The sequence below is a fragment of the Tetrahymena thermophila genome (genome assembly GCF_000189635.1).
Source record: "Tetrahymena thermophila SB210 genomic scaffold scf_8254811, whole genome shotgun sequence".
NCBI lineage: Eukaryota > Ciliophora > Oligohymenophorea > Hymenostomatida > Tetrahymenidae > Tetrahymena > Tetrahymena thermophila.
In genome coordinates, this window is record NW_002476567.1 from 768366 (window position 1) to 783666 (window position 15301).

Genomic DNA, 15301 nt, shown 5'->3' on the forward strand with positions numbered 1-15301 from the left:
AAGAATCATATTTATAATTGATTTTTAGATAGTTATGAAAATTAAATTAAATTAGCAAATCTTCAAATTACCTGCAAATGCTGCTTGGCAGTAAATAAGTATCTAAAGTAAATACTAAAAGATTATTTTCATAGAAAATTTTTTGAGATTGATTTTTTGAGAAAAATATTCATTATAATCTTCAAAATATTATTTATTTTTAATTAACTGATAGCGATCTAAAAACCAATAAAAGTTAATTAGGAATTAAAGGTATTGATTACAATCAAAACAATAATTGAGGAGGTTGAATTTCATAAGACAAAATTTATAATCTATAAAATGAATAAGTTGAATGGTTGATTTCATTCTTTTTGAACTTTAATATGCAAATAAAATTATTTCAATGAATAATACTTTATATAAATGTAGATGAATTTGTGCATTACACTTTTTTTAGCAATCAAATTTATGAAAATATACAAAATGCTTAAAGTTAAGCGTTAAGCATTAAATTATTAAAAGTTTTCTTAAATAAATCTAATGTGCACAAAATTTTTATTTTTAATTAGTTGTTTATCTATTTATTCATTCATGAATTCAAAAAGATAAGTCTTTTCTAAAATTCTTAAAATTGCTAAAAAGAAAATTATATTGAAATCTATGCATTTACTATGTTTTATCTTAGATAATATGATTATTTACTCATCTCTCAAATTAAGAATCAGGAGCTAATATAAAATATGATTATTTATAATTTTATTTGTATTGATTGTTACTCTCTGGTGAATATATAAAATTTACAAAAATTGAGTAATTAAATTGATTCTATCCTTGAATTTCTTATCAAAAATTTGATTAATTAAAATAAATCTTTTACTAAAGTATGAGAATTTATAAATTTATCTATCTTCAAAAAAATATAGGATTATAAATTTTTATTTACAATGTCTTTAAGAGCTAATCTAAAAGCATTTATTATTGAATTTTTAGTAGATTTATTTAAAATAGTAATTAGTTATTCTAATCTCTTTTATTTCAAATAGATTTTCGATTACTGCTAGTAAATAGTTTTAATAGTTTCTATTTGGTTTTAAGTAATCAGATTATTAGGTTTACTTTTAATAAAAATAATGAACTTCATAATGGTAAATATATCTTTTTAATTTTAGTTTGTAGCAAATTAATAAATCATAAAAAAAATTTATTTATTTATAAAAGATATTTAAATTAATTATATTTCAAAGAAATATTTTTTTAATGTAATGATTAACTTATATATAATGCTAAAATTTAAAAATAATTAAGATATTATTCAATTAATTACAATTTTTAAGTATTTTTTCAAAATTAGTAAATTGAAAAAAAAAATTTGTTTTCATATTTCTTAAAAATCTATTAATACAATATAATTTTGATTTATAGTATGTAAACTATATAAGATTTTATTGAGAAAATAATATTTAGAATTTCAAATATTGTGAATAAAAGATAAAAATTTTAAAACAACTATTTGTATTAATGATAAAAAATATTTCAATAAAGATTTAAAATGATTTTTATTCTTCGAAAAGGAATTAATATCTTTCTAATATTAGCTATTTTCACAAAAATAAATATAAATCTTACAATAATAATAAAAATCCAAAATAAATATAAACTTTTTTTTTATAAAGATGATTAATTATTAAGTTTTGTTTTAATTGACTTCAAAATTGATTTGAAAAAATGTTTATAGATATTCATTTATTTATTTATATTAATGATTTGGATTATCTAATTACACTTATTAACTTTACATTACATTATATAGTTCCTCATTCAATATTATTAGATTATATTCCCATGCTTTTATTTGTAATTCAGAAATTAATTGAGTAAACTAAAAAAAAATCACTATAAGGTTTATTTATATTAAAGGAAGAGTGACCACCAAATTAAATTGATAAACAATAGTTAATCAAATTTAAATGTTAAGTTTTTTCCTTTAGAATCTAAATTTGCATAGAAAAATAAAAGAATTCACTAAATCAAGTTTATAAATAAATAAACTTAAAAAATTAATTGATAAATATATAATCTAAAATATATTAATCCTTTGAAATGAAAATACAAAATTAATTTAGAGAACTCAAAATTTACAAAATTTATTTTAATATTTGTTACAATATTCAAAAATTTACAAATTTTATTCTTATTTTAAATGAAGAATTTAGATAGAAACTTAAAATTAAAGTTAAATTTTTTATTAATACAATAGATAATATAAATCTATTGTTATGAATAAATAAATTAATTAATTTTACCGGCAATATTTTTTATTTAAATATTTTCATATTAAGCAAATAGGAAAATCTTTCATATCCAAATTAATTAATTAATTTTCGAAAAGTAAGAAAATCATATAATAATTTGATTTCAAAAAGAAAAGAAAGAGGAAAAACTCAAAGATAAGAAAAAATACAAAAAATGAAAAACATAAAATTAAAATATTATAAAAAAGTAAGATAATTTTGATAATTTTGCAATAAAAAAACATAATTAACTTAAATAAGAGTTATTTAAATGGAATAAGTTTTTAAATCTCCAATTATTACTTCAAAGACTGATTTTGACAATGAACCGAACGTAATAATATTCATTCCATTTAAGTAAAGTGATCCACATCTAAATTTTTAAAACCAATAAGTTATTATGTATCAAAAGCTAAATTGATCAAAATAATAAATCTTACTTTTCTTATTCCCCCCTATATTAGAATCTCCTATTCCCTTAGGTACCTTAAACCGAAGAAGACACACAGACACCTATTTTTCTTTATAAAAATACTCTCTTCTCTGAATAAAATAAAATTTTAAGCAGCAACATTTTAGCATCAGCAAATTATCCTTGATCAAATATCTAATAATAAAATAATATCTTAATATAAAAAAAAATAAAAAAACTTAAAATAAAAATAAATAAATAAAAATATAAAATAAAAAATAAAAAATAAAAAATAGAAGCAAAAAAATAACAAACAAATAAAATAGAACTCAAATAGAATAGAAAATTAACAGAAACAAAATAACCAAAGATAAAAACAAACAAACAAATAAAGAAAATTAAATAATATGAAAAATAAAAAATAAAATTAATAAATAAAAGAAAATTAATCTTAAGAGAGGCATTACGCAAAATTTTTAAAAATTTAATAAATATAAAATTTATGAGCAATTTTCAGAATTTTTCATTTAATTAAGAAGAGAAAGTATGTTTTCCTGTTTTTTTATTTATTTTATTTTTAATTATCTGAGATTTCAAAAGAAATATTAGTATCCTTCAAAACTAATATATCAATATCTTAAAATCAAACAAAAAGTAAACATTCTCATGTAATAAAAAGAAAATAATATTGGTAATTGTAAAGGCAGGCAAATTATAATTAAATGGTAATCATCAAGCATTTTGATAATTTTTTTTTACAATTTAATATTTTCTTTGTCTAATAACATAGATTTGCTCTCTTATTTTGTTTTTTTTATATTTAAATTCAAAATAAGATTAATTATTTAAAAAATATATATTAAAATTTAAATTGTTTTGATAATATTTATAATTATAAATTAATTTATAATATTATATTAGTTTTTATAAAATTAACAAAAGAATTGTTAAAAGATAATTTTCATATAATTTTAATATATTAACAATGCATGACTAATATGTAAAATAGAAAAATATACTTCCTTCATATAGTTTAAAAAGAAATATATTATTTTTCTTTTAATTTAACTTTACGAACTAATTTTTTTGCTTTCCTTCAAAAACTTTATCTGCTCTATACATTTAATTCGATATTGACCATAAAGAATTTTTGTATATTTAAGTTTTAATTGTAAAATAGAAAATTCTTATAAATAATTTAATTGTTAAAGTATGTGAATTAATATAAAAACAGTTAATTTAAAAGAGATAAATAAGGTTAAAATATGAGCTAAGCTTAAATAAAGAGTATAGATATCAATTTAGATTTACCAAATTCTTCTTAAATAAGTGAAAATAATGGTGAAGATTCTAAAGAAAGTCAAAGATAATTGATACCAAAAAAATAAAAGAAGATAATTAAAAAATACCAAAAAAAAAGTTACAAGCTTTAAGCATAGTTTAAAACTTTAGATAGTATTTTCTTTTTATAAAATCTGACATAAAACTATTTTTTTAATATTGACGGAGACTTATTTGTTAACGTAAAAAGTGCGTGCATCACTGAAAGTATTGTTTAAAAAAAAATAAATTAAGTTTAGATATATGATAGGTATGTATAAGCTGATATAAGTCATAACAAGAAGCTAAAGAATTTTGAACTACCAATAAAAATGCTAGAAAGTTCTTAGGACAATTAAAAATATATATTTGCTCAGCAACTTAGAGGATATCAAGACTATTCTTAAATCAGAACTGAGACTATTAAGTTGATTAAGGATGCTTACTTAAATTAAGAAGACAATTTAAGGAATATTGTTGATCTAAGATCTTAGTACAGAAAAGGAATGGTTCATAATTTTATTAATGAATAGCTAGGGGATGAGGAATTTTTTTAAATAGTAGAATTGAGCACAAATTTCGAATTTCAGCAAACTGAAATCAAAAGTATATATATTAGTAAGGGAATATTTGCATTAATAGGTTTAGAAGAAAATAATCTAAGCTAATTTCTTTTAAGGGTTGGACTTCTTGATACAATTTTTACTTCTAATTGTGAAGTATTTTTTGGTGCAATTTTAGAAATAATTTAAAAGTAACTACTTAATTAATTCATCTTTAAACAAGATTTTATACTTATTTCTTTGGATGAGCTGAAAATATTTTATGATGCTTACATACAGATAAAAGAAGTAGATTATCCACCCGAATTATAATATTAATGCTAATAGCAAATATAGTAAGAATTAGACTATTTATTAATTATTAAATTTGATCTTGAGTTTAATTCAATAAAGTCCATTCTTAATCATAGAAAAAAAAATAATTAAAACTTACAAAGCGAAAACAATTTATACCAAAACTTTGAGTATACTCTGCTTTCATAAATATTTCTTGAAAAATATTATCCTGAAATAAAAACTGAATAATAAAAGGAGTAAGATATTTTTAAAAAAACATGTAAATATAAATCCATTTGATTAAGATGTATTTTCTTTTTCATATTTTGTATCTATAAAATATTCAAACTATCCACCTTAATTAAAATATTTACCTTTTTAAAGGAACATTAAAATCTTTAAGACTTTAAAAAAGAATTATTTTATTTGGGGAAATTGGTAATCTTAAAATTGGAAATAAAAACTTGCTTTTGTAATCATTTTTGTTGTTGTTTTTTATTTTAATCATTTTTGTAATTAAATTGAAAATTTTAAAAATATTTAATTAAAAAATGACTAAATAAATTATGAAGAAAAAATTAATATTTTAGTTGTTTTTTTTTAAATTGAGAAAATTAATTTCATATAAATTATAAAACATAAATATATGAAGATATATCAAAAAAAATAAATTTTATTAAATTGATCTTTAGTGTATTAAAAAAGAACTAGAATAATCAATTAAATATTCTTATGAGGAAAATCAAAAATCTACTGTCTTGTTTTAAAATTAAATATAAAAATATTACTTATAATTATTAAAATAGTTAAAATATAAAACCAGGGAAATTTATTTATACTAAATTGTTTCCAAAATTTAAAAAATATTTAGAATAAATCAAAATGTGAATCCAAATCATGTTTAATTTAGATTTAATTTATTATATTTAAAAAATGTAAGATATTTATTTATTTTTTTAGAGTATCGTTTCTTAATTATTTATTTAATTGATTTGTAATATTCGGGGAATAAAATCTGTTATCTAATCTGATGATTTTTTCATAATCTTATTGATTGATTATCAGAGTTAATAATATTGAATTTGGAATTAAGCTATTTTTGATTTAAAAATTAATAATTAGACACAAAAAATACTGATTTGTAAATTTAAAAAAATTGAAATTTTTATTAAGAATCTTGATTGGAATGATAATATCAATCAATTATTATAAAATAAAATTTTATTGGTTTAAAAACAAGAGAATTAAATTTATTTATTTATATATAAGTATATATTTTATATCTTATATAGTAAAAAATATATTTGATGAAATTAAAAGACAAAAAAAAGATAGATTCAAGTCAATAAATGACTTGATTATAAAAAAAATTTAATTTCGTAATTTCTTTACAAAGTACCTACGTAATATTTTAATGCCATCACTTCAATTATTTACCTACTAAAATCGAATTCCTAAACAATAATTGCCCAAATATTCAGATGAAATTAAAATACTCTGCAAAGTATTATCAGTTGCGTAATTGTTGATAACCTAATATATTTTCAATTTATTATAATATAAAGCCTTAGATTTCTTTAAATTAAGAAGACCACCAAAACTCTCTCTCTCTCCTCTCTGGATTATAACAAATGACGAAAAGCTGAAATGACGTATATTTTATATAATTTTTAAATTTTGAATGGAACCATTAATATTGATTAGCTTTTAATTGAAATTTCATAATTAATTTTCTTGCACTTGCAAGTTCTTACTCAAAAAATCCTATTTATAATTAGAAATATATTTTTAATATAAAACTCAAAAAATATTAATTATAATCGTTTGGTTGTCTCTCCATTACAATTTTAAAACATCCTCTTACTAAGCTTAGTAGAAAAAATAATTCAAAATAATCTTAAAAATATTAAATCATAAAAAGTAAGTAACATTAACACACATACACACATAAATCAAAATATAATAACAACAAAGCTATGATTGATAGACTGATGGACATAGAGAGATTCATTTAATATCTCTTAAAAAATAGGAAAAAATCATTAGTTTATTTTCTTATTGTATGGGTTCTTAGTCACAAGCTTTATATGAGGTTCCAAGCCCGCTTAAGACGTCGTTTTCCTTTCTACTCTAGTAGCTACTTAGAAAAAAAAACAAAGGAATATTTGGCAAAGAGAAGAGATGAAGTTCTTTAATTCAAGTAGAAACACTAAGGCGACATCGACCAATAAGACATAGACACTGTGTTAAAGGCTGAGAATATTAGAGAGTTGATTTCTAAAATTGAGAAAAACGAACTTAGCTGTGAAAAGATAGTACTAGTGTATGCACAAAGAATAGCAGATTTCTCATTTGGGATGAACCATTGTGCTGACATTGACTTGTAAAACGCATTAAATGAAGCAAAAGAAAAAGACGCCAAAAAAAAGGAAGTAATGGAGTCTAATTAAGGTAAATTACCTCCATTATATGGAATTCCTATTGCCATAAAAGATCATATAACTGCTAAGAACTTCTTATGCACCATGGGACTTTAATCTAGATTAGCTGATTAAGTAGACGGTAAGACCTTTTAGTAGGATTTTTAAAAAGTGTGGGAAGGAGATGTCAGAGGTGCTGATTATAAAAGGAGACTAAGCTATGAAGAAATTTCTAATTAAAAGGTACTATCACATATCCCTTAATGCAAATATGGATTTGAAGATTCAGAAATGGTCAGAGTTCTCAGAGAAATGGGTGCTATTGTAATCTGCATGACAAACACTCCAATCTTTTGTGGGCATTACATTACTAATAATACTGTTTTTGGATTCTCTTAGAATCCATACTAAAAATATAGAACAACAGGAGGATCTTCTGGAGGCTCAGGAGGTATTGTAGCTACCCGTTCAGTTCCTCTAGCAATAGGTATTTAATTAATATATGATAAATAAATTTTGTAAATTTAAAATGATTTGAAATTTTTTTTGGTAGATCTTTTTTAATTAAGATTATCTCTATAAACGAGTAAATATTGAATAGTTAAATTTTTGATAATAACAATATATAATATCTAATTAATTCGAAATTTTTGATGAATAATGATAATGCTTTCAACTTGCAACCAAGAATTTAATTTAATAATAATTTCCTCTTTAATTGAAATTAAGAAAAATAATTTGAAATTCTGTATTTAGTATTAATCAAAAATAAAATTAATTATTTCTACTTTAATTTTAATAGGTAGTGATCTTCTAGGTAGCATTAGAATGCCTAGCGGATGGTGTGGATTGTATGGATTTAATCCAACATCTAGAAGAGTCTCTAAGAGTGGGGCACAAGGATTTGAATTAAGATATGACTGTGATGTGGCTAAGTCCATAATGCCAATTTTTGGACCTATGGGAAAGTGTGTTGATGACCTTGTAGATTGTATGAAAGGAATGTTTGGTAATTTTAACAAAGACAAATAATGTGTTCCTATGAAATTTAATGAAGAAGCTTTTAATATCAATAGAAAGTAAATAATTAATGAAGCAAAACTAAATAAAATTCTTCTTTTCTGTTAATTTAAAATTAAAATAATTTTTTAATTAATTACTTAGATTAAGATTTGGAATAGTTAAAAAGGATATAAGGATAGGATATGGTTCATATATAAATAATTTAGTAGAAGAGAATATTGCTTTATTGACAAAAGCTGGACATTAAGTTGTTGAATTTGACCTTAGTGAAGAATTTTGGAAAATGGAATTTATAAGTAGAAAACTATTTATGGGTTCTCAAGATAAGGCAATGATGCTAAATGAGCTAAGAGGTGAAAGATCAATATTAGGTATAGAATTAGGAATCTTTGGTCAAGAACTTCCTTCTACTATAAAAAAAGCTGGGCAGATGCTATTCAAGCTAATAGGAGAAGATATCATAGCCGATGCTATAGAGTCTGTGTAAGAAGTAGATAGTGAAGAATATGAAAGATTGGTAAGAGAACGAGAAATTTTAAAGAAAAAATTCTTTTCATATTGGTAGAGCTTAGAAATAGATGCCTTAATACTTCCAATTTCTTATGCATGGGCACCAAGAAAACATGAAGAATGGTTTTTATCATATAGGTTCCATGGCTGTCTGACAAATACTCTAGAGCTGCCTTGTGGTACTATCCCTATGAGATTGGCTGAGGCAAAAGATGAACAGTTTACATTTGACTTTAAGAAAAATAATAGAATCCTTAAAAAGCTAATCTAAATGAATCTTTAAGGTATTTAGGGTATGCCAATAGCTCTTTAAGTAGCAACTCTTCCATATGAAGACGAAAAATGCTTAAACGCAATGAAAGTTTTGGAATAAATACATAATTTCCACCCTTGTTCATGTTGAGTCATTAAATTAAAAAAATTGACACTTATTATTAATTATTTAGTTATTATTAAAAAATAAACAGGCTTTCATCTACATATTAATTAATCTTTACTAATTTTTGAAAAATTATCATGATAGAAACTTTCATTTCTTTATGATTACAAATTTGAATGTTTTACATAATTTCTTTAAATTATTATTGCTATTATAAATAAATAATATTTATTTTTAATATTTAATTAATTATGGATACCATAAATAATTTTTGATAGAATCGCTCATAAAATTTCTAAATTATTAACATATTTATCTACCCAAATATTAATAAATAATTCTTAATGATTTTTTAATGATAATATAATAAAAAATTTTTATTCTAAAAAAATATTTTATTTTAATTATTTTTAAAAAATAATTTATATTTTTATTATTGTAATTAAAATTTATTTTTATTTTATAAATAAATAAATAGAAAATTTTTAATTATTTTTGGTAGGATATTTGATAAAATTTAAAATTATTAAAATATTGATACAAATATTTACTCTAATATTTTAATTATCATTATTAAAAATAAAGATACCTCTTATTAAAATTACCATTCTAAGAATTAACGGAGGTTTTAAAATATATTTTTGTTTGACTATAATAATCAAGAAGATTTTTATTTTAATATCATTCAAATTAGTATACTTATTTATAGTTTATTAAATTAAATCCATAATTGCTTTTAAAAAAAACCATTTAATGCTCAATAATTATTATCGCTAATAGCAATAATAATCAAGTCGATGATTATCAAAATTTTACATTATGTGCAAATTAGATAATAAATTAATTTCGATTATTATATTTTGAAACAACAAAAAAATTACAAATTTTTTATTAGTTAAAACATTATATTTAGGTTTGTTAAAATAATTTTTGTTAATTTTTATTTAAATATTTATTTTTTAATTAATTAAAATAGATTTTTATGAATTTGTTAGTTAGGCCTTATGGTTTTCAATGTTAGATTTATATTTCATTCTTAGCTTTTTCTTTTAAAATAAGTTTATTTAATTCATGATTTTACTATTATTGATTTATCTTTATCAGTTTAACTTTTTATAAATGCTCTGACTTATTTATTTTTTCTTTTATAAAATATTAATTTTTTTAGTAATTTGAATATTACATAGACAATTTGTTTATCTTTTATTATTTTTAATTTTGATTATTATAAAAGCTTTTTTTTTAATTTGTTTGGTTTTGATTACATATAAATATTTATTGAACTATTATATCATGATCAATGATAATTATATCTTTGATTTTGATCAAAGAGGTGTTATCAAAAGAGATCAAAATTATCTATTAAATAATATCCATATGAGATTGAAAATACTATACTTAAAGCTATTTCATATAAAAAGATGGTATTAAAAACAGCATCATTTAAACCCTTATATGCTTTACTATTCTTAACTTTCCACTTAGCATTATATACTATTGTTATTATTTCATCATTGCTATTTATTGCTTGATATTTTACATTCATTTTATTAATAAAATCTTAACTAAGTTCGCATTAACAATATCCTATTTTATCAAAAAAGATTTACTTTTAAAGTCTTAGGATAAAGAACCAAGAGAGTCCATCACTTAGAGAATGAGTTAACCTGTCATTAAATATAAATTCTTAGTAACTTTGCTCATAAGGTATAATTGAATCGTTGAATTTCATTTTTTTTATAGCCTCTATCCTATAAAAAAAAGCAATTAGAAGATAATTTAAGACCAAAAGGACATAGCAAAGAGATGATAAAGTTACTAGCTGGTATACTAAGATATAATAGAAATCTGCATACTTGGATATTAATATTGGTATGCAATAAATTCCGATTTAAACGAATTAAAATATTATAAACAATAATACTCCCCATTTTCCAAAATTCAAATTATTGCAACGAATTAAATCAACTTGTAATCTAATGAAGCTATAAATATGATCGTAAATTCTATCTGGATATAACACTTGCAATTCAGAAAAGTTTTACAATAGAGTAAGTTACTATTAGCTTAGAATAACATTAGATTTAATATTTTCTAATTATTTTTTATATTGCATTAAGATATCAATGTATAAAAAGTATTAAGATACATCTGATCTTTTTTCAATCCAAAACCCTTCCTTCTTAGTAAACTAATCTCCAATATGGTTCATCATAAGAGTCTCCTCTACTCTAACTAAGCTTACATTTCTTGAATATTCTTAACTTGACACTACCGAAATATTATCACTTTCAAGGAGTTTATGATTCATAAAAGTATTCTTTCAGAATATCAATGTAAATTTCAATAAATTAAAATTTTGATGGTTTTTATTACTATTATATCAAATAAAATCTAAGAAATGATTACATTGAATTAATAATTTATTGAATAGTAATCATATTTAAAAATTTTAATTGAAGGATATTTGAAAGAAAGACTCTCAAAGAAGCTAAAATTAGTTTACAGTACATTTTAACATATATCATAAATTTTAATCTACCTATAATTAGTTTAATTAGAAATTAAAATAATAAAAGTGTTTTTATTTTTATTTTTAAATAATTTAGTTAATTGCAAAATACTAATTTGGAATATACTCTATTGTAATAGCTTTTAAATGCTTCTCAGAATATTTTTTTTTAATGAGTTACCAATTCTAAATAAATTTTGATTTAGATTCTACTCTTATGTTTAAAAATACGTTTATAGAAGCTAAAAATAGTTAACGATCCATGAATTATAAAATATTTTTTAATCTATTTAAATTTTGGTAAAAAAATTTAAAGGAAATAATTTCAAAGAATATTTTTTAATCTATTTAAGTTTTGGTAAAAAAATGTAAAGGAAATACTTTCAAAGAAGGTAAAATTAAAAAAGTTCTTTAAATTTATATATATTAATTTTTAATCTACCTTTTTCTTGTAAGCAGATGAATTACAAATAATAAGAATATTACAAAAATTATATTTTAAATAATTTAACTTAAATTAACAAAATATTGATTAATTTAATTATTTTTAATAATATTTTAATACTTCTTAGAATACTTTTGCTGAGTTAATTAAGAATTATAATTATATTTTGGTTTATTTTCTACCTGTCATTCATTTAAGCAACATTTACAATGAGCCTCTGACTGTATTTTCTTTTTTTCTTATGTTATAAGCATTTCTCTGTTATTTTTTTAGAAATTTAATTCGCCGTCTTCATATATGTCTATTAATTTTTATCCTATTTTAGCAAATGTCATTATAACATTAGTATTTTCTTTTGCACTTGCTTCAATATATTCCATATTTTAGCTGCTAACAAAGTCATCTATTTCTTCTTCTAAAACTGTTCTTTTTGAATTCAAATCTGATTTATGTCCTACTAATATTTTTGGAATATTTATGTCTTTACAATTTTCGTTTAATTCTTTTGACCAATATCCTAAATTGTTAAAGCTTTCCTAAATTAATTTATTTAAAACTACTTATATTATCTTGTAACTGCAATGTATTTTTTTATTTATTTACGTTATTAGTTATATCGAACATGATTACTACTGCATCTGCTTTTTAGAAGTATTTTTTGGATATTGACCTAAAGTTTTCTTATCCAGCTGTATCCCACTTAATAATTCATATAAAATGCAATAGATACTAATAAATTCTTTATAAAAATATTTTACTATTTTAAGTTTTATCTATTTATTTTATAGGATTAGACTTCTGAATCTCTATGTATATAAATAAATACAAAAAATTAATTATCTATAAAGTAGTTATCAATCAAAATTGCAGAAAATTCAGTTCTAAGAAAATATAAACTATGAATATTTTTTCTTTTTTTGAATAAATTTATTTTAATTATTTAATTACAAAATCAATACCCACTGATGTGTTCACATTTTTTAAGAATTAGTCTTCCTTTTAATATAAATATTTTAATCAGCTTCATCAAATTAATTTTTTCAGAAATAACTCATTATTGATTGTGAAACTTTAATAACTAATTACAGAAAAACGAATTAAAAAGCTAGTCTTTCCAACTCCTGGATCTCCAATCAGGACTACTTAAAATGGATACTCACTTTTAATAATTTTAATTAAATAACTAATAAAGAACTGAATTAATTTTTAAAATTTATGAAAAGTCTTAAATCATTATTAACTTTTTTAAATGGCAAAATATTCATAAATATAATTGTCATTTACATTACTTCTATATTATCGCTTTGCATACTTTCGTTTATTTATTAATCCTCATCTTACTATGTATCCATCTTTATTAATAAGGCTTTCTATACTTAATTAACCTTAGTTATGTCAGCTTTCCTGCTACTTACTTAAGCTAAAGCTTATTTTATTTTATATATTTATTTATTAATCTTATTTTTAAGAAAGGATTTATTATTTCTTATTTTATTTGAATTGTTTCAGCAAAAAGCTATAAATTATTTATAAATGCTTGCCTAAGATTTACAGTTTAATCTGATTATAATCATTAAATCATTAATTTTTATAAAGCTGTTAAGTAGAAATGTAAAATATCTTTAAATTTTGTAATAAACAAATTCAAAAACTTTATTGAGCTGAGCTCTTAATTTTTTGGGCAATTAATTATTATTTTAAAATAAAAACAACATATTTATTTATCTATTTATTTTTTTTAATGGTTCAGTAATTAAAATTATAGAAAAACTCTACTCATAATATATTTTTTTATCACATATATTCTATAAAAATGAAAAGACATTTGAATTATTTCATGAATAACATTTATGATTTAAAAATTTAACTAAGTAATTACTCTTAAATATATACAAATTTATTATCTAGTTTAATTCTAAAATATTAAGTTTTTCAGTTTTTAGCTTTTGTATTGAAAGAAGTAGGCAAACCCATCATAGCCATCATAGCAGCATTAGGATCTTCTTCTTCCTCCTCTTCCTCTTCTTCATTTTAATTGCTATCTTCATCTCCTTTTTTTTGCTCTTTATTTTATTCTTTATCATCACCTTCTTTTTTATTGGAATCTTCTGTAAACTCTTATTTTTATAGTTCTTCAGATTTAGACTTTTATTCATGCTTATTTTATGAATCAGAAGGATTATATGCTGATTATTCCTCTGTTTTTAACTTTTTTCTATCATTTTAAAATTTTATTTTTTTGTCTTGCTATTCATTATCCATTTCATAAATCAATTGCTCATAGTCTTTAACTTTTTATTATTTATCTTTTTTTAAGCTTTCTAGTTTTGCTTTAATTTGATCTAGACCAACTTTTTCTACTTTATTATTCATACCTAATAAACGATTGTGCTTTTTACCGTTAACATGGTCTAGCCATGCATTACTATCCCAAACATGCTTTATTCAATAAATTTAAAATGTTAAAAAATATTATTATAATTAAAAATAATTAATTACTGTATCACAAAGTTAGCAATAAAAACCACCATGCTCTGATTTATGAGATTCTTTAAGAACATTAATTCTTTCACCAATCTTTTTATCTAAGCCTAAGTCTTCTGTTCTTCTTTAAAAATATATGGTCTACTAAATAGTATTGGTTCCATCTATATCCTCATCTTTCTATTTTTGCTTTAAAACTTTTTTTACTATAAACTTCTTTCTTCCATACTTTTCATCAAAAACTTCTTCTACAACTTTTTCGTAGTTTGCATCGTTTTCAGGAATTTCTTCCTTAGTTAAATCATCCTTCATGCTCATTTTGTAATTATATTTCTAATAATTTTCACAAACTTAAAAGACAAAAAATATTAAATTAATTTATAAAAATATAGTAGATGCTATGATTATATAAGAAATATCAAATGATATTAATAAGCTTTAAATAAATGGTAATAGAAAATTATCTCTATCTTAAAAATTCTCATAGTTATTTGAAATTTTTTTACTCTATAATAATTTTATTTATATTTGCAAATAAAAATATTGATTTTAATATTTTCATCATTTAAAGTTATAAATAATAAGTTTTATTTATAAAATTAAAGAGTTCATATATTATATCAAACAATAATTCAAGCATGGTATTAAAATTTTGAAAATTAAATCAATTCTAAATCCAGAAAA

At 20.6% G+C, this 15301-nt stretch overlaps 6 protein-coding genes across 6 annotated transcripts; 3 read left to right on the plus strand and 3 right to left on the minus strand. All coding sequences in view use genetic code 6, as the record gives it.

Moving 5' to 3' along the window:
- Positions 1–2544: 2544 nt before the first annotated feature.
- On the plus strand, positions 2545–2872 carry TTHERM_00059500 (hypothetical protein; the record flags this gene model as incomplete). The annotated part of the gene is made up of 2 exons (XM_001007682.1): positions 2545–2607; positions 2756–2872. The coding sequence occupies 2 exons, from the start codon at positions 2545–2547 to the stop codon at positions 2870–2872; spliced, it is 180 nt and encodes a 59-aa protein (XP_001007682.1).
- A 1719-nt stretch (positions 2873–4591) lies between these two features.
- Positions 4592–4966, minus strand: TTHERM_000059479 (hypothetical protein; the record flags this gene model as incomplete). Its single annotated transcript, XM_012795522.1, has 1 exon — positions 4592–4966. The coding sequence occupies one exon, from the start codon at positions 4964–4966 to the stop codon at positions 4592–4594; it is 375 nt and encodes a 124-aa protein (XP_012650976.1).
- Positions 4967–6820: 1854 nt separating this feature from the next.
- TTHERM_00059480 (amidase) lies at positions 6821–9200 on the plus strand (the record flags this gene model as incomplete). Its single annotated transcript, XM_001007680.3, has 3 exons — positions 6821–7751; positions 8067–8343; positions 8429–9200. The coding sequence occupies 3 exons, from the start codon at positions 6821–6823 to the stop codon at positions 9198–9200; spliced, it is 1980 nt and encodes a 659-aa protein (XP_001007680.2).
- Positions 9201–10631: 1431 nt separating this feature from the next.
- On the plus strand, positions 10632–11159 carry TTHERM_000059449 (transmembrane protein, putative; the record flags this gene model as incomplete). The annotated part of the gene is made up of 2 exons (XM_012795521.1): positions 10632–10883; positions 10941–11159. The coding sequence occupies 2 exons, from the start codon at positions 10632–10634 to the stop codon at positions 11157–11159; spliced, it is 471 nt and encodes a 156-aa protein (XP_012650975.1).
- Positions 11160–12318: 1159 nt separating this feature from the next.
- Positions 12319–13485, minus strand: TTHERM_00059450 (ADP-ribosylation factor(Arf)/Arf-like (Arl) small GTPase family protein; the record flags this gene model as incomplete). The annotated part of the gene is made up of 6 exons (XM_001007677.2): positions 12319–12669; positions 12737–12832; positions 12892–12939; positions 13082–13129; positions 13220–13292; positions 13418–13485. 6 exons carry the CDS (start codon positions 13483–13485, stop codon positions 12319–12321), a joined length of 684 nt encoding a protein of 227 aa, XP_001007677.2.
- Positions 13486–14065: 580 nt separating this feature from the next.
- TTHERM_00059440 (zinc finger, matrin type 2) lies at positions 14066–14935 on the minus strand (the record flags this gene model as incomplete). Its single annotated transcript, XM_001007676.1, has 2 exons — positions 14066–14572; positions 14633–14935. 2 exons carry the CDS (start codon positions 14933–14935, stop codon positions 14066–14068), a joined length of 810 nt encoding a protein of 269 aa, XP_001007676.1.
- Positions 14936–15301: the final 366 nt, after the last annotated feature.